The 20,470-nt window shown below is 38.4% G+C and overlaps 1 protein-coding gene across 10 annotated transcripts in view; it reads right to left on the bottom strand.

Annotated features, from left to right (window-relative positions):
- The window catches only part of LOC139524914 (MAM and LDL-receptor class A domain-containing protein 1-like), a 228,158-nt gene that overhangs the window by 183,182 nt on the left and 24,506 nt on the right, over positions 1-20,470 (bottom strand). For 9 of the 10 annotated variants that reach the window (XM_071320091.1, XM_071320086.1, XM_071320088.1 and 6 more), the window contains exons 3-4: positions 9,658-9,741; positions 6,733-6,882 (exon numbers count right to left, since the gene is read on the bottom strand). In XM_071320091.1, coding sequence (XP_071176192.1) covers positions 6,733-6,882; positions 9,658-9,741 — 234 coding nt within the window. The remainder of the gene's footprint in view (positions 1-6,732; positions 6,883-9,657; positions 9,742-20,470) is intronic. The other variant, XM_071320089.1, reaches the window with a different exon arrangement.

A 20,470-nucleotide genomic window follows, 5' to 3' on the forward strand; every position in this document is an offset into this window, starting at 1 on the left:
CTATTTACAGAAAGAATGAAAACTGCCGTTTCTCTCCCCAATCTCATGTATCCCCATTGACATTGTTTACCGCGAAAGTTGACCTACAAATTACGTATAGCCTCAGATTAAAGCATTGCATGCTGGTGTGTGAATCATCTACACTACAGCAAACATCATTAGGTTTATATTAAACAAATACGAATTTTAAATTAGTATACAAATACTGTGAATGATTTTTATAATGAATAAAGGATATCCCTGTGTAGTGTGGCATTCCAACAATGACGTCACTAGGTTATATATATTTAGAATATTTCGTAGTACTGAATTTTCTCGACTGTAACAGAAACATATATAGTGTTCAATATACGATAATTTCACGAGAAACAGAAGGAAAATGTATAAAATAAGTGTTTAAAGTCAATCTGTTCTCCTTATCATCAATTTCAGTATAATATTTAAGGGGGTTTCCAAACTATTAAAACACAATGATTGACGTGAGGGCATGGAATTCTGGCCAACAACATTAGGGTATTGACGGCTTGAAGCCGTCTTTCCCCCAAACTAGAGGCTCTAAAGAGCCTGTGTCGCTCACCTTGGTCTATGTGAATATTAAACAATGGACACAGATGATCCATGACAAAATTGTGTTTTGGTGATGGTGATGTGTTTGTAGATCTTACTTTACTAAACATTCTTGCTGCTTACAATTATCTCTATCTATAACAGTACATTCTGTGGAAAATGTTATTGAAAATCTTCAAATTTTAAGAAAATTGTTAAAAATTGACTATGAAGGGCAATAACCCCTTAGGGGGTCAATTGACTATTTTGGTCATACTGACTTATTTTTAGTTCTTACTTTGCTGTACATTATTGCTGTTTACAGTTTATCTCTATCTATAATAATATTCAAGATAATAACAAAAAAACAGCAAAATTTCCTCAAAATTACCAATTCAGGGCCAGCAACCTAACAACCGATTATCCGATTCATCTGTAAATTCCAGGGTAGATAAATCGTGATTTGATCAACAATTTTAATTCCTGTCAGATTTGCTCTTAATGCTTTGGTTTTTGAGTTATAAGCCAAAAACTGCATTTTACCCCTATGTTCTATTTTTAGCCATAGCGGCCATCTTGGTTGGTTGGCCGGGTCACCGGACACATTTTTTAAACTAGATACCCCAATGATGATTATGGCTAAGTTTGGTTAAATTTGGCCCAGTAGTTTCAGAGGAGAAGATTTTTCTAAAAGATTACTAAGATTTACGAAAAATGGTTAAAAATTTACTATAAAGGGCAATAACTCCTAAAGTGGTCAACTGACCATTTTTGTCATGTTTGACTTATTTGTAGATCTTACTTTCCTGAACATTATTGCTGTTTACAGTTTATCTCTATCTATAATAATATTCAAGATAATAACCAAAAACAGCAAAATTTCCTTAAAATTACCATTTCAGGGGCAGCAACCCAACAACGGAATGTCCGATTCATCTGCAAATTTTAGGGCAGATAGATCTTGACCTGATGAACAATGTTACTCATGTCAGATTTGCTCTAAATGCTTTGGTTTTGAGTTATAAGCCAAAAACTGCATTGTACCCCTATGTTCTATTTTTAGCCATAGCGGCCATCTTTGTTGGTTGGGCTCTTTGTTGGTTGGGCGGGTCACCGGACACATTTTTTAAACTAGATACCCCAATGATGATTGTGGCCATGTTTGGTTAAATTTGGCCCAGTAGTTTCAGAGGAGAAGATTTTTCTAAAAGATTACTAAGATTTACGAAAAATGGTTAAAAATTGACTATAAAGGGCAATAACTCCTAAAGTGGTCAACTAAACATTTTGGTCATGTTGACTTATTTGTAGATCTTACTTTGCTGAACATTATTGCTGTTTACAGTTTATCTCTATCTATAATAATATTCAAGATAATAACCAAAAACAGCAAAATTTCCTTAAAATTACCATTTCAGGGGCAGCAACCCAACAACAAAATGTCCGATTCATCTGAAAATGTCAGGGCAGATAGATCTTGACCTGATGAACAATATTACCCCATGTCAGATTTGCTCTAAATGCTTTGGTTTTTGAGTTATAAGCCAAAAACTGCATTTTACCCCTATGTTTTATTTTTAGTCATGGCGGCCATCTTGGTTGGTTGGCCGGGTCACCAGACACATTTTTAGCTCACCTGGCCCAAAGGGCCAAGTGAGCTTTTCTCATCACTTGGCGTCCGGCGTCCGTCGTCGTCCGTCGTCGTCGTCGTCGTCGTCCGTCGTCGTCGTCCTGCGTTAACTTTTACAAAAATCTTCTCCTCTGAAACTACTGGGCCAAATTTAACCAAACTTGGCCACAATCATCATTGAGGTATCTAGTTTAAAAAATGTGTCCGGTGACCCGGCCAACCAACCAAGATGGCCGCCATGGCTAAAAATAGAACATAGGGGTAAAATGCAGTTTTTGGCTTATAACTCAAAAACCAAAGCATTTAGAGCAAATCTGACATGGTGTAATATTGTTCAACAGGTCAAGATCTATCTGCCCTGAAATTTTCAGTTGAATCGGACATTTCGTTGTTGGGTTGCTGCCCCTGAAATGGTAATTTTAAGGAAATTTTGCTGTTTTTGGTTATTATCTTGAATATTATTATAGATAGAGATAAACTGTAAACAGCAATAATGTTCAGCAAAGTAAGATCTACAAATAAGTCAACATGATCAAAATGGTCAGTTGACCACTTTAGGAGTTATTGTCCTTTATAGTCAATTTTTAACCATTTTTCGTAAATCTTAGTCATCTTTTAGAAAAATCTTCTCCTCTGAAACTACTGGGCCAAATTAAACCAAACATGGCCACAATCATCATTGGGGTCTCTAGTTTTAAAAATGTGTCTGGTGACCCGGTCAACCAACCAAAATGGCCGCCATGGCTAAAAATAGAACATGGGGGTAAAATGCAGTTTTTCGCTTATAACTCAAAACCAAAGCATTAAGAGCAAATCTGACAGAAAAAAAATTGTTCATCCGGTCAAAATCTATCTGCCCTGAAATTTTCAGATGAATCGGACAACCTGTTGTTTGGTTGCTGCCCCTGAATTGGTAATTTTAAGGAAATTTTACTGTTTTTGGTTATTATCTTGAATATTATTATAGATAGAGATAAACTGTAAACAGCAATAATGTTCAGCAAAGTAAGATTTACAAAAAAGTCAACATGATCAAAATGGTCAGTTGACCAATTTAGGAGTTATTGCTCTTTATAGTCAATTTTTAACCATTTTTCGTAAATCTTAGTAATCTTTTACAAAAATCTTCTCCTCTGAAACTACTGGGCCAAATTAATCCAGACTTGGCCACAATCATCATTGGGATATCTAGTTTAAAAAATGTGTCCGGTGACCCGGCCAACTAACCAAGATGGCCGCCACGCCTAAAATTAGAACATAGGGGTAAAATGCAGTTTTTGGCTTATAACTCAAAAACCAAAGCATTTAGAGCAAATCTAACAGGGTTAATATTGTTCATCACGTCAAGATCTATCTGCCCTGAAATTTTCAGATGAATCGGACATATCGTTGTTGGGTTGCTGCCCCTGAAATGGTAATTTTAAGGAAATTTTGCTGTTTTTGGTTATTATCTTGAATATTATTATAGATAGAGATAAACTGTCAACAGCAATAATGTACAGCAAAGTAAGACCTAAAAAGAAGTCAACATGACCAAAATGGTCAATTGACCCCTAAGGAGTTATTGCCCTTTATATAGTCATTTTTTTTTAACAATTTTCACAAAATTTGTAAAATTTTACTAACATTTTCCACTGTAACTACTGGGTCAAGTTCATTATAGATAGAGATAATTGTAAGCAGCAAGAATGTTCAGTAAAGTAATATCTACAAACACATCACCATCACCAAACCACAATTTTGTCTTGAATCCATCTATGTCCTTTGTTTAGTATTCACATAGACCAAGGTGAGCGACACAGGCTCTTTAGAGCCTCTAGTTTAAACTAGATACCCCAATGATGATTGTGGCCAAGTTTGGTTAAATTTGGCCCAGTAGTTTCAGAGGAGAAGATTTTTGTAAAAGTTAACGCAGGACGACGATGACGACGACGGACGTCGGACGCCAAGTGATGAGAAAAGCTCACTTGGCCTTTCGGCCAGGTGAGCTAAAAAGGAGAGTGTGTGAATGAGATTGGCGAATTCTATTCGAATTTGATTCAATTCAATTTGAATTAAATGTATGTGTGAACGAGGCATATATGACCGGACTATTTGGACAGTGCAATGAAATTAGTTTTTAAACAACATTTTAGTAATTCAATTGTTTATATGTATATTTAGGTTTTGCATTTATTTTATTATTATAATTCTAGACTTTGTCGTAAATTTAGGCATAAGTGTTTTACACGGATTATGTGTCATAATCTTGGACAAAGGTCTTAAAAGCATTTACTCTATTTATTTCATTATTTAATTCTCTGTGACAGTTTGGACTATAATTCACAAATACGTTTCGGACACTAATTACTCTTTTAATCTATTGTTATTTCTAATTTGTCATCTGTTAATCTGCTTAATCCTTTAATTGCTTGTGCTTATATATATTGTTATTGTTTGTATGTTACAGGACATTTAGTTTGGAGTTTGTTGTTCGGTCTTGCCGGACTGCTGAAATAAAAGTTTAAGGAGCGAAATCTTCCTTCTTGATTCTCATTTAGCCGGAACGCCATTTCACCCGGCTATATCTGGTGTTAGGACATCCGGGCAACGGATCTTTCGGATACCTTGTTCTACCTGTGAAGCTGATCCCCCAGCAAACAGAAAAATGGATACGCAGAGAACCAGAAATTTTGGCCGAAACTGGAGATACCAGATGTCTGATAATGGAGCTACCTTTCAGACCAGAAATTCAACACAACATATGGACAACTGCCTATGTAAGTTTTGTGGAAAGACTGTGAACAATCAATTTCATTTTAGACAATGTATAGCAAAAACGTCATTTTGTTATAAGTGCAGAAATTTTGGACATTTCGCCAGAATGTGTAACTTTCATAGAAAACCGGACGTGAAACTTGTTAAAGTTAAATCAAAATCAAAGTTACGCCGCGACGCAGAAAGGATGAGGATATTCAAAGAAAACAAAGCTATGTCAATTTTTCCTTGTGCGGAACTTACCACTATTGAACTGATGGATTTCTTTCCCGCCTTTAATTATGATAGAGAATTCATTGATAGCGTTACACTCAGGCACGACCGAGTGCATTCAGAGAGAGTGAAGTTTGAAATCAAAAGTGTTCATTACGAAAAGAAATTCAAAGAGCTGAAACAAGAGCATAACAGTGTGGTTCGCAATTTAGAAAAATTTCAAAAACAAGGTGCAGATGATAAAAAAGAAATGGAAATATTACGAAAAAGCATTACTAATCTTAAAGAGGCTAATCTTCGGATTTACAATCAAAGAATTGAGGCAATCGACCAGCAATATCAATTACAGCGCGACAAAGAACGTATGTTGAATCGAATCACAACACTAGAAGACGAACTGGACAATATTCGGAAAAATACAAGAGAAGATAATCATCCAAACCAAAACTATCGTTACAGAGGACGCTACAATCACAGAAGAAACTTTAGGAACAATTTCAGTTGAATATGATATTAAGACCCGGGACGTGTCTTCAGAGGCCGCGGGAATATATGACCGGACTATTTGGACAGTGCAATGAAATTAGTTTTTAAACAACATTTTAGTAATTCAATTGTTTATATGTATATTTAGGTTTTGCATTTATTTTATTATTATAATTCTAGACTTTGTCGTAAATTTAGGCATAAGTGTTTTACACGGATTATGTGTCATAATCTTGGACAAAGGTCTTAAAAGCATTTACTCTATTTATTTCATTATTTAATTCTCTGTGACAGTTTGGACTATAATTCACAAATACGTTTCGGACACTAATTACTCTTTTAATCTATTGTTATTTCTAATTTGTCATCTGTTAATCTGCTTAATCCTTTAATTGCTTGTGCTTATATATATTGTTATTGTTTGTATGTTACAGGACATTTAGTTTGGAGTTTGTTGTTCGGTCTTGCCGGACTGCTGAAATAAAAGTTTAAGGAGCGAAATCTTCCTTCTTGATTTACATTTAGTCGAATAGCCATTTCACCCGGCTATACATTAATAATATTAGTTCTGAGCTTGTGATTAATAGCCAGATGTGAATTAAAAACACAGGTAAAGAGATTAGCGATCATTAGCCAATAGCTCCCCGAGGCATTAATATAGTTATTAGGAGGGCCCTCAGGTTTTTAGCTGTAATCTCTGTCCTGCCTTTTTATTTTTCACTCTGTTCGGTCCTGCATTTTTTTTTTTAGTTTATCCTGACTTTTTTTTACCTAAATTGTCGTCCTGACTTTTTTTTTTGTAAGTGTCTCATCCTGCCTTTTTTTTTTACTCAAAACTTATGTCCTGCCTATTTTTTTCAAATTTCATCCTAACTCCCCCCCCCCCCCCCCCCCCCCCCCCCATAAAAATCAAATGGTAGCTCCCTAAATCACTTTTACGTGTTTAGGACAAAATACTTTCAGGTTAGGACAAGACTGGCAAATATGACAATTTCCAGACCCTTGGACCGCCGGACCTAATAATTAGCGTTGGTGGGGTCAGTCAGACACTTGTATATGCCTTTAACATAAACGCTGCCACACTGACATATTCTTAATACCTCAGGTTCAGGTAGTTTTCCATTTGATTTCCTCCATTCTTTCATCTTTCTCTCTGCCAACAACCTTTTCCTCATGCCTTCTTCCATTTTCCTTGCATAAGACTTGCTCGGTCTGTCAAGATGTCGTTTCCCAAATCTTCCTTGTCTGACCTAATAAAAAAATACAATTTGAATGAAAAACATTTATGGATAAAACTTACAAGAACTATTTCAAGGAAAATAAATATCTTGTAAAAGTTCATTGGTCAAATAATTAAACTGGTCTATACATGTTTGTTGTCCTGTTGTGATGCCAAATTTTTGTGAAAAACAAATGAGTAGGGGCAATATAAGGTCCTGATTTAACCCAAATATTACTGCAAAGGAGTAGGGGCAATATAAAGCCCTTATTTAACCCAAATATTACTTCAAATTTAAAAGTTATCATACATATTCTTAGATAACTCCAAACTAGACTAAGTCACCAGGTATTCAGAAAAGAAAAACAAATTTCAAATAAGTATGTTAGATTGGGAAAGTATAATGTGCACACCCAAGAATCAACTTTATATTTGGTGAGATTATGTCAATAGTTATGATAAAGCTTCCCTTTAAATTTTTTTTTGCTTGGCTGTGCATGATGTTTCCACAAAGAAAATAAAGATGGAAAACTGCATATATTCTGTATTTTTCAAAGTTTTTATGAAAACTGTACATATAATGACATAATTGTGACGTTATCAGATAATCAAAGCACTGTAAGCACTGTAATGGAGTTAACCAAAAACCAAGGCAAAATTAATTATGGAAACTGTGGCAGTCATTTGCTTCAATTTTTTTTTAACATTTGAAAAAGCAAACATTAGACATTCCTATATTGTACATTTATGTTTGTTTAAGGAATTGAATATTAAGGCAAATTAATCAATAATGAGCCATAAATGAAAATTAGTATAGGCCCAGAATTAATTCAAAAAATAATTAAAGTAAATTCAATTAACCTAGACTCATTTTTTGCATATATAAATTTTTTATAATAAACAAGAAATAATTGTAACAGGAAGTCTCCCAAAAAAAAGCTCCCATTATTTGTCATTGCAATGGTCGCCTGACATTGGGCAAAGTCCAGTACATTAACTTGGTTTGGTCTAGTAAAGTAATATGCATATGTGACGCCTAGGAGATTGACCCTATATGTCATTCAAATCTTTATGAAATGACGAACAGGAATAACTATTGTTTAGGAGTGGTAACTCGACCATTTACAAGTTCTCAAACAGAAGGGGTTGGGGTGACCCCAGGGACTCCCCATATATTTCATTTGATTTGTTATATTCTCCCATACATGAATATATATGGTTTGAGGGGAGGGATCTCAACCATTTCCAATTTCTCAAACAGGAGGGGTGGGGTGACATAAGGGACATCTCCATATATTTCATTTGACTTGTTATATTGTCCCATACATGAATATATATATGGTTAAGAGGTTGGGACCTCAACTGTTTACAAGTTCTCAAACAGGAGGGGAAGGGTGACCCCAGGGACTCCCTATATATTTCATTTGATTTTTTATATTACATGCATATATATGGGTTAGGTGTGGGTATTTGGACTATTTCAAGAGGGGGCGGGTGACCACAGGAACTCCCCATATATTTCATTTGATTTATATTATCCCATACATGAATATATATGGTTTAGGGGTGTGGATCTCGACTGTTTACAAGTTCTTAAACAGAAAGGGATGGGGTGACACTGGGGACTCCCCAAAATTATTTTCATTCAATTGTTTTATTGTCCCATACAAATACATATATGGTTTAGGGGTGGGGATCGCAACCACTTACAAGAAAAAAGCACATTTTCAATTGAAGGGGGTTGGGATTATCCCCAGGGACTCACCCTTTATTTTATTTTATTTGTTTTATTTTCCTGCTTTCATTACTTAAGACCATGTGTCTATCACATACTGTTTGAGAAAAAGTAATTTGAAAATTTAAAAAATAAAATCCCATAGGGTTCTACAGTAAATCCAACCCTTTCTTTAGACCCCTAAAAATACCCCTAAATTTACTGCAATACACAAACAAAAGATTGATGACTCCACTAGATATTTTGGTCTAACATAATATGAAACCCTAATTAAATCTGACAAGCGGTCCCGAGTTGTCTTCTTTAGACAGTTTGACTGGATCCGGTCCGACTTGTCCACATAACTTAAAACATCTCATTAACCATGTTAACATCGATTTATGAATCTGTTTTATGACCTCGTTTCATTCATAAAACAATAATCTTATTTGGCAAGATAAGTTAAAATTACCACCAACTTTGATATATAACTTTATTTCATCTATCATAGAGATTTGTTGGACATGAACAATATTCCTGTGAATTTTGCCATTTGAGATATATAAAAGACTTGTTATTACAGATTTTAGGCAATGAAATATTTCATACAATTGTTCAAACATTTTTTTCTTTTCTTCAAACATCTTAGCCAAAAGCACAGGGGATAATGCACTTCATAAGGATTTCTATTGAGCACTACTTCCTATGTGTAACTTTAAAACATTTAGGTAGTTCGACGATCATTTAAGGCTTTTGTGGTCATTTTTTTTGTATTCCAGAATTAAAAGTTTGAAAAAGCACCCAATTAGTTATAAATAACATAACTGCCAGCTAGATAATAACAACAGCACCTATTGCAGCATTTATTGGGTAGAACACAAATCTAGGGTGCTTAACTGCCTAAAAATCTTGAATGTTTTTCATTTATATTTCTAGACCCTATGCATGTCCAAACATTATGTGTCAATTTGAAACAGTTATCAAACATTTTATTTTCTTGGGCCAAAACCGGACCTTCTATTGCCCCAACTCCTTTCTAATATCACAATTTTAACAGTTAAACATTCTGATATTAGATAATTATATAACTACCTCCAGCTCCCTTTCTTCTTCTTCTTCTGGTTCCTGCAGGGCTGTCTCCCTTTCTTCTTCGACATCACTGGGATTATGTGTCTCCTATAAAATAAAATGGACGTCAAGTTGGTTACTTATTCCCTATTCCCTATTCGTTACCTATTCCCTATTCTTTACCTATTCGTTACCTATTCCCTATTCCCTATTCGTTACCTATTCCCTATTCCCTATTCGTTACCTATTCGTTACTAATTCCCTATTCCCTATTCGTTACTAATTTCCTATTCCCTATTCGTTACCTATTCCCTATTCGTTACCTATTCCATATTCCCTATTCTTTACCTATTCATTACTAATTCCCTATTCCCTATTCATTACCTATTCGTTACTAATTCCCTATTCCTTAATCGTTACTAATTTCCTATTCCCTATTCCCTATTCGTTACCTATTCCCTATTCCCTATTCATTACCTATTCCCTTTTCCATATTCGTTACCTATTTGTTACTAATTCCCTATTCCTTACCTATTCGTTACTAATTCCCTATTCCCTATTCGTTACTAATTTCCTATTCCCTATTCGTTACCTATTCCCTATTCCCTATTCGTTACCTATTCCCTATTCCCTATTCGTTACCTATTCCCTATGCCCTATTCATTACCTATTCGTTACCTATTCGTTACTAATTCCCTATTCCCTATTCGTTACCTATTCGTTACTAATTTCCTATTTCCTATTCGTTACCTATTCCCTATTCCCTATTCGTTACTAATTCCCTATTCCTTCCCTATTTGTTACCTATTCGTTAATAATTTCCTATTCCCGATTCGTTATTTATTCCCTATTCCCTATTCGTTATCTATTCCCTATTCCCTATTCGTTACCTATTCCCTATTCGTTACCTATTCGTTACCTATTCCCTATTCGTTACTAACTCCCTATTCCCTATTCGTTACCTATTCGTTACTAATTCCCTATTCCTTATTCGTAACCTATTCGTTACTAATTCCCTATTCCCTTTTCGTTACTTATTACTTATTCCTTATTCGTTACTTATTCGATTTTTGATATCCTTCCCCTTTTTTAATTGTTTATATTCTTATCTCTGGTTATTGTTCTAAATTTGTTGAGGTAAAATGACCTTTTTATGACCTATTTATATGTGTTTGTGCTCAACCGATCCTGTTGATTTATGTTCGATATTTATTTGTTTCTTATTTGATTTTTATACGTTCTACCTTTTAAATGTTTTATATTCGTATGTTTGAAGATCTGGTTCTTGGTTCGAAGAGGTGAAATCACCTTTTAGCGCTTGTATAAAAATGAAGATGTGGTATGATCGCCAATGAGACAACTCACCACAATAGACCAAAATGACACAGAAATTAACAACTACAGGTCACGATATGGCCTTCAACAATAAGCATAGCCCATACCGCATCGTCAGCTATAAAACATGTTAGCGGGGTGTACATCGTTTCGGAGCTTGACTAATACCTTATTTATAACACGCGTATTATACGTTGCACCTTTTAGAAAATGATTTTCAATTGTGTTCCTGTCTCTGGCGGTAACTATGTGTTCTTAGAGATGAAATCACCCTATTAGCACGTATGTACCCATTCCAGCGCTCTGTTTATATCCTGTTACTTATTCGTTCCTTAATCGCTTTTAATTCGCTAGGTATACGTTGCACCTTTTAAAAAAAGGATTTTAAATTGTTTTCTTGTTTCTAGTGGTAGATTGCGTTTCTAAGAGGTGATATAACCCTATCAGCGCGTATGTAGCAGTTTCAGCGCTCGACTGATACCTTGTTACTTATTCGTTCCTGATTCGCGTATAATACCTGTGTTATACGTTGCACATTAAAAAAAAAGGTTTTCAATTGTTTTCTTGTCACTGGTGGTAAATTTGGGTTCTAAGGGGTGATTTAACCCTATAAGTGCATATGTACCCGTTTCAGCGCTCGACTGTTACCCTGTTACTTATTCGTTTCTTATTCGCGTCTCATACGTTTGTTATACGTTGCACCTTTTAGAAAATGATTTTAATTGTTTTCTTGTCTCTGGTGGTACCTATGTGTTTCTAAGAGGGGAAAAACCCTATTAGCGCCTATGTACCCGTTTCAGCGCTTCACTGTTATCCTGTTACTTATTCGTTCCTCATTTGCTTATAAAACATGTGTTATACGTTCCAATTTTAAAAAGAAATATTTTCATGTCTCTGGTGGTTACTGCCGGTTCTTAGAGGTAAAATAAACCTAATAGAACATATGTACCCATTTCAGCGCTCGACTGATACCCTGTTACTTATTCGTTCCTTATTCACATTTAATACGCGTGGTATATGTTGCACCTTGAAAAAAATCGATTATCGATTGTTTTCATGTCTCTGGCGGTATTTATGTGTTCTCTGAGGTGAAAAAAACCTATCAGCACATATGTACCCGTTTCACCGTTACACTGATACCCTGTTACTTATTCGTTCCTTTTCGCTTTTAATACGTGTGGTATACGTTGCACCTTGAAAAAAATCAACTATCGATTGTTTTCATGTTTCTGGCGATAATTATGTGTTTTCAGAGGTGAAAAAAAACTATTAGAGCATTTGTACCCGTTTCACCGCTACACTGATACCCTGTTACTTATTCGTTCCTTTTTCGCTTTTAATACGCGTGGTATACGTTGCACCTTAAAATAAATTGATAATCAATTCTTTTCATGTCTCTTGCGGTAATTATGTGTTCTCCGAGGTGAAAAAACCCTATTACCGCATATGTACCCGTTCCAGCGCTTGGATAATAGCCTGTTACTTATTCGCTACTTATTCGCTTTTAATACGTGGGGTATGCACTTTGAAATAAATCCTTTTTCAATTGTGTTCATGTCTCTAGTGGTAACAATGTGATCTTAGAGACGAAATAACCCTGTTAGCGCGTGTGTATCCGTTCCAGCGCTTGGTAAATACCCTGTTACTTATTCGTTCCTTATTTGCTTATAATACGTTTGTTATATGTTGCATCTTTTAGAAATGGATTTTGAATTGTATTTATGTCTCTGGTGGTAACAATGTCTTCTTAGAGATGAAATAACCCTATTAGGGCGTATTTACCCCGGCGTGCCAGCGTTCAGTTAATACCCTGTAACTTATTCGTTACTTATTCGCTTATAATACGTTTGTTATACGTTGCACCTTTTGGAAAAGGATTTTCAATTGTGTTCATGTCCCTGGCGGTTATAATGTGCAACGCATAACACACGATTTATAAGCGAAAAAGGAACGAATAAGTAACATGGTATCAGTGTAGCGTTGAAACGGGTAAATATGCGCTAATAGGCTTGTTTCACCTCAGAGAACACATAATTACCGCCAAAGCCATGAAAGAAATCGATCATCGATTTATTTCAAGGTGCAATGCATACCGTGCGTATTAAAAGCGAATAAGTAACAGGGTATCAGTCGACCGCTGAAATGGGTACAAATGTTCTATTATATTTATTTCACCTCTAAGAACCGACAGTTACCACTAGAGACACAAAAATATTTCTTTTTTAAAGTGCAACGCATAACACACGTTTTAAAAGCCATTAAGGAACGAATAAGTAACAGGGTATCAGTGTAGCGGTGAAACGGGTAAATATGCGCTAATAGGTTTTTTTCACCTCAGAGAACACATAATTACCGCCAAGACATAAAAGCAATCGATAATCGATTTATTTCAAGGTGCAATGCATACCGTGCGTATTAAAAGCGAATAAGTAACAGGGTATCAGTCGACCGCTGAAATGGGTACAAATGTTCTATTATATTTATTTCACCTCTAAGAACCGACAGTTACCACTAGAGACACAAAAATATTTCTTTTTTAAAGTGCAACGCATAACACACGTTTTATAAGTGAATAAGGAACGAATAAGTAACAGGGTATTAGTGTAGCGGTGAAACGGGTACATACACGCTAATAGGGTTATTTCATCTCTAAGAACACATTGTTACCACCAGAGACATGAACACAATTGAAAATCCTTTTCTAAAAGGTGCAACGTATAAAAAACGTATTAAAAGCGAATAAGTAACAGGGTATTATCCGAGCGCTGTAACGGGTACAAACGCGCTAATAGGATTATTTCATCTCTAAGAACACATTGTTACAACCAGAGACATGCACACAATTGAAAATCCTTTTCTTAAAGGTGCAACGTATAACAAACGTATAATAAGCTAATAAGTAACGAATAAGTAACAGGGTACTAACCGAGCGCTGGAAAAGTTTCATATGCAGTAATAGGGTTATTTTATCTATAAAAACATATTATTACCACCAGAGACATGAACACTATTGAAAATCATTTTCTTAAAGGTGCAACGGATAACAAACGTATTATAAGCGAATAAGTAACAAATAAGTAACAGGGTATTAACCGAGCACTGGAACGGGTACATACGCGCTTATAGGGTTATTTCATCTCTAAGACCACATTATTACCATCAGAGACATGAACACAATTGAAAATCATTTTCTAAACGGTGCAACAGATAACAAACGTATTATAAGCGAATAAGTAACGAATAAGTAACAGGGTATTAACCGAGCGCTGGAACGGGTACATACGCGCTAAAAGGATTTCATCTCTAAGAACACATTGTTATCACCAGAGACATGAACACAATTGAAAATCCTTTTCTAAAAGGTGCAACGTATCACAAACGTATTATTAGCGAATAAGTAACGAATAAGTAACAGGGTATTATCCAAGCGCTGGAACGGATACATACGCGCTAATAGGATTATTTCATCTCTAAAAACACATTGTTACCACCAGTGTCATGCACACAATTGAAAATCCTTTTCTTAAAGGTGCAACGTATAACAAACGTATAATAAGCGAATAAGTAACGAATAAGTAACAGGGTACTAAGCGAGCGCTGGAACAGTTTCATATGCAGTAATAGGGTTATTTCATCTATAAGAACATATTATTACCACCAGAGACATGAACACTATTGAAAATCATTTTCTAAAAGGTGCAACGGATAACAAACGTATTAGTAACGCCGCCGCCGCCAGATCACTATCCCTATGTCGAACAAAAGTTGCAGGTTCGACAAAAACTAATGAAACTGAACACTATATCACTACACAATAATGTTCAGACGAAATTGTATCACCAAGAATGCTAGGGACTTCATCCTATCTAAAACCCTGACCAGTCATTATGTCATGGTCTTGAACACAGCCTGGACATATTTATCAGATAATTTTTTATTTGGTTGATCTCTATTTTTCATTAAAACATCATTAAAAGAAACAAACACCTATTTTTGTTAACTAACAGAGATTTTCAGACTCCCCCACTGTGATCAGAAACATTTAATAAACAAGAGATTGTTACCAAATATAATTTGCCCTATGGATCTACTTGTTTAATTTTACACTATTTGAAGCGGAATTTAATTTTATTACTATATTAAACAAAATTAATCAAAAATAAAAAAGAAGATGTGGTATGATTACCAATGGGACAACGCTCCACAAGAGACCAAATGACAAATAAATTAACAACTATAGGTCACAGTACCGCCTTCAACAATGAGCAAAGCCCATACCGCATAGACAGCTATAAAAGGCCCTAACGGCCTTATTTATGTACAAAAAATGAACAAATAACAAATATGTAAACACATAAATAAACGACAACCACTCAGAATTACAGGCTCCTGACTAATGGGACAGACACATACATACAGAATGTGGCTGGGTTAAACATGTTAGCAGGATCCCAACCCTACCCCTACCTGGGACAGTGGTGTTATACATGTAAGCAGGATCCCAACCCTACCTTTACACTGGGACAGTGGTGTTATACATGTTAGCAGGATCCCAACCCTACCCCTACCTGGGACAGTGGTGTTATACATGTAAGCAGGATCCCAACCCTACCTTTACACTGGGACAGTGGTGTTGTACATGTTAGCAGGATCCCAACCCTACCCCTACCCTGGGACAGAGGTGTTATACATGTTAGCAGGATCCCAACCCTACCCCTACCCTGGGACAGAGGTGTTATACATGTTAGCAGGATCCCAACCCTACCCCTACCCTGGGATAGTGGTGTTATACATGTAAGCAGGATCCCAACCCTACCTTTACACTGGGACAGTGGTGTTATACATGTTAGCAGGATCCCAACCCTACCTTTTACCCTGGGACAGTGGTGTTATACATGTTAGCAGGATCCCAACCCTACCTTTACACTGGGTCAGTGGTGTTATACATGTTAGCAGGATCCCAACCCTACCTTTACACTAGGACAGTGGTGTTGTACATGTTAGCAGGATCCCAACCCTACCTTTACACTAGGACAGTGGTGTTGTACATGTTAGCAGGATCCCAACCCTACCTTTACACTAGGACAGTGGTGTTATACATGTTAGCAGGATCCCAACCCTACCTTTACACTAGGACAGTGGTGTTGTACATGTTAGCAGGATCCCAACCCTACCTTTACACTGGGACAGTGGTGTTGTACATGTAAGCAGGATCCCAACCCTACCTTTACACTGGGACAGTGGTGTTATACATGTTAGCAGGATCCCAACCCTTCCCCTACCTGGGACAGTGGTGTTATACATGTAAGCAGGATCCCAACCCTACCTTTACACTGGGACAGTGGTGTTATACATGTTAGCAGGATCCCAACCCTACCCCTACCTGGGACAGTGGTGTTATACATGTAAGCAGGATCCCAACCCTACCTTTACACTGGGACAGTGGTGTTATACATGTTAGCAGGATCCCAACCCTACCCCTACCTGGGACAGTGGTGTTATACATGAAAGCAGGATCCCAACCCTACCTTTACACTGGGACAGTGGTGTTGTACATGTTAGCAGGATCCCAACCCTACCCCTACCCTGGGACAGAGGTGTTATACATGTAAGCAGGATCCCAACCCTACCCCTACCCTGGGACAGAGGTGTTATACATGTTAGCAGGATCCCAACCCTACCCCTACCCTGGGATAGTGGTGTTATACATGTAAGCAGGATCCCAACCCTACCTTTACACTGGGACAGTGGTGTTATACATGTTAGCAGGATCCCAATCCTACCTTTACCCTGGGACAGTGGTGTTATACATGTTAGCAGGATCCCAACCCTACCTTTACACTGGGACAGTGGTGTTATACATGTTAGCAGGATCCCAACCCTACCTTTACACTAGGACAGTGGTGTTGTACATGTTAGCAGGATCCCAACCCTACCTTTACCCTGGGACAGTGGTGTTATACATGTAAGCAGGATCCCAACCCTACCTTTACACTGGGACAGTGGTGTTGTACATGTTAGCAGGATCCCAACCCTATCCCTACCCTGGGACAGTGGTGTTGTACATGTTAGCAGGATCCCAACCCTACCTTTACACTGGGACAGTGGTGTTGTACATGTAAGCAGGATCCCAACCCTACCTTTACACTGGGACAGTGGTGTTGTACATGTAAGCAGGATCCCAACCCTACCTTAACACTGGGACAGTGGTGTTGTACATGTAAGCAGCATCCCAACCCTACCTTAACACTGGGACAGTGGTGTTGTACATGTAAGCAGGATCCCAACCCTACCTTTACACTGGGACAGTGGTGTTATACATGTTAGCAGGATCCCAACCCTACCTTTACACTAGGACAGTGGTGTTATACATGTTAGCAGCATCCCAACCCTACCTTAACACTGGGACAGTGGTGTTGTACATGTTAGCAGGATCCCAACCCTACCTTTACACTTGGACAGTGGTGTTATACATGTTAGCAGGATCCCAACCCTACCTTTACCCTGAGACAGTGGTGTTATACATGTTAGCAGGATCCCAACCCTACCTTTACACTGGGACAGTGGTGTTATACATGTTAGCAGGACCCCAACCCTACCCCTACCTGGGACAGTGGTGTTGTACATGTAAGCAGCATCCCAACCCTACCTTAACACTGGGACAGTGGTGTTGTACATGTTAGCAGGATCCCAACCCTACCCCTACCCTAGGACAGTGGTGTTATACATGTTAGCAGGATCCCAACCCTACCCCTACCCTGGGATAGTGGTGTTATACATGTAAGCAGGATCCCAACCCTACCTTTACACTGGGACAGTGGTGTTATACATGTTAGCAGGATCCCAACCCTACCTTTACCCTGGGACAGTGGTGTTATACATGTTAGCAGGATCCCAACCCTACCTTTACACTGGGACAGTGGTGTTATACATGTTAGCAGGATCCCAACCCTACCTTTACACTAGGACAGTGGTGTTGTACATGTTAGCAGGATCCCAACCCTACCTTTACACTAGAACAGTGGTGTTGTACATGTTAGCAGGATCCCAACCCTACCTTTACACTAGGACAGTGGTGTTATACATATTAGCAGGATCCCAACCCTACCTTTACACTAGGACAGTGTTGTTGTACATGTTAGCAGGATCCCAACCCTACCTTTACACTGGGACAGTGGTGTTGTACATGTAAGCAGGATCCCAACCCTACCTTTACACTGGGAAAGTTGTGTTGTACATGTAAGCAGGATCCCAATCCTACCTTAACACTGGGACAGTGGTGTTGTACATGTAAGCAGCATCCCAACCCTACCTTAACACTGGGACAGTGGTGTTGTGGTGTCAACGTATATTTGTTCCACCTAACAAAAGTTCCAGTGGAAACTTTGTTATAAACAATGTCATAATACCTGTACCTGATGGAACAAATAGTGTATACTATTTATTCCGTTAGGAACATCTATTGTAATATTTATTCCTGTGAAAATAATATTCCAGAATATTTGTTCCATTTGGAAATTATATTATGAAGGAACTTCTGTTCCGTGACAGTACATGTAAGCAGGATCCCAACCCTACCTTTACACTGGGACAGTGGTGTTATACATGTTAGCAGGATCCCAACCCTACCTTTACACTAGGACACTGGTGTTATACATGTTAGCAGCATCCCAACCCTACCTTAACACTGGGACAGTGGTGTTGTACATGTTAGCAGGATCCCAACCCTACCTTTACACTGGGACAGTGGTGTTATACATGTTAGCAGGATCCCAACCCTACCTTTACCCTGAGACAGTGGTGTTATACATGTTAGCAGGATCCCAACCCTACCTTTACACTGGGACAGTGGTGTTATACATGTTAGCAGGACCCCAACCCTACCCCTACCTGGGACAGTGGTGTTGTACATGTAAGCAGCATCCCAACCCTACCTTAACACTGAGACAGTGGTGTTGTACATGTTAGCAGGATCACAACCCTACCCCTACCCTAGGACAGTGGTGTTATACATGTTAGCAGGATCCCTACCCTACCCCTACCCTGGCACAGTGGTGTTATACATGTAAGCAGGATCCTAACCCTACTCCTACCCTGGCACAGTGGTGTTATACATGTAAGCAGGATCCCAACCCTACCTTTACACTGGGACAGTGGTGTTATACATGTTAGCAGGATCCCAACCCTACCCCTACCTGGGACAGTGGTGTTATACATGTAAGCAGGATCCTAACCCTACTCCTACCCTGGCACAGTGGTGTTGTACATGTAAGCAGGATCCCAACCCTACCTTCACACTGGGACAGTGGTGTTATACATGTTAGCAGGATCCCAACCCTACCCCTACCTGGGACAGTGGTGTTATACATGTAAGCAGGATCCCAACCCTACCTTTACACTTGGACAGTGGTGTTGTACATGTAAGCAGGATCCCAATCCTACCCCTACCCTGGGACAGTGGTGTTATACATGTTAGCAGGATCCCTACCCTACCCCTACCCTGGGACAGTGGTGTTATACATGTTAGCAGGATCCCAACCCTACCCCTACCTGGGACAGTGGTGTTATACATGTAAGCAGGATCCCAACCCTACCTTTACACTTGGACAGTGGTGTTATACATGTAAGCAGGATCCCAACCCTACCTTTACACTGGGACAGTGGTGTTATACATGTTAGCAGGATCCCAACCCTACCCCTACCTGGGACAGTGGTGTTATACATGTAAGCAGGATCCCAACCCTACCTTTACACTGGGACAGTGGTGTTGTACATGTTAGCAGGATCCCAACCCTACCCCTACTCTGGGACAGAGGTGTTATACATGTTAGCAGGATCCCAACGTTAACCCTACCCCTACCCTGGGACAGAGGTGTTATACATGTTAGCAGGATCCCAACACTACCCCTACCCTGGGATAGTGGTGTTATACATGTAAGCAGGATCCCAACCCTACCTTTACACTGGGACAGTGGTGTTATACATGTTAGCAGGATCCCAACCCTACCTTTACCCTGGGACAGTGGTGTTATACATGTTAGCAGGATCCCAACCCTACCTTTACACTGGGACAGTGGTGTTATACATGTTAGCAGGATCCCAACCCTACCTTTACACTAGGACAGTGGTGTTGTACATGTTAGCAGGATCCCAACCCTACCTTTACACTAGGACAGTGGTGTTGAACATGTTAGCAGGATCCCAACCCTACCTTTACACTAGGACAGTGGTGTTGTACATGTTAGCAGGATCCCAACCCTACCTTTACACTAGGACAGTGGTGTTATACATGTTAGCAGGATCCCAACCCTACTCCTACCCTGGCACAGTGGTGTTGTACATGTTAGCAGGATCCCAACCCTACCTTTACACTGGGACAGTGGTGTTATACATGTTAGCAGGATCCCAACCCTACCCCTACCCTGGGACAGTGGTGTTATACATGTTAGCAGGATCCCAACCCTACCTTGACACTGGGACAGTGGTGTTATACATGTAAGCA

Source organism: Mytilus edulis, chromosome 5, assembly GCF_963676685.1.
Source record: "Mytilus edulis chromosome 5, xbMytEdul2.2, whole genome shotgun sequence".
NCBI lineage: Eukaryota > Metazoa > Mollusca > Bivalvia > Mytilida > Mytilidae > Mytilus > Mytilus edulis.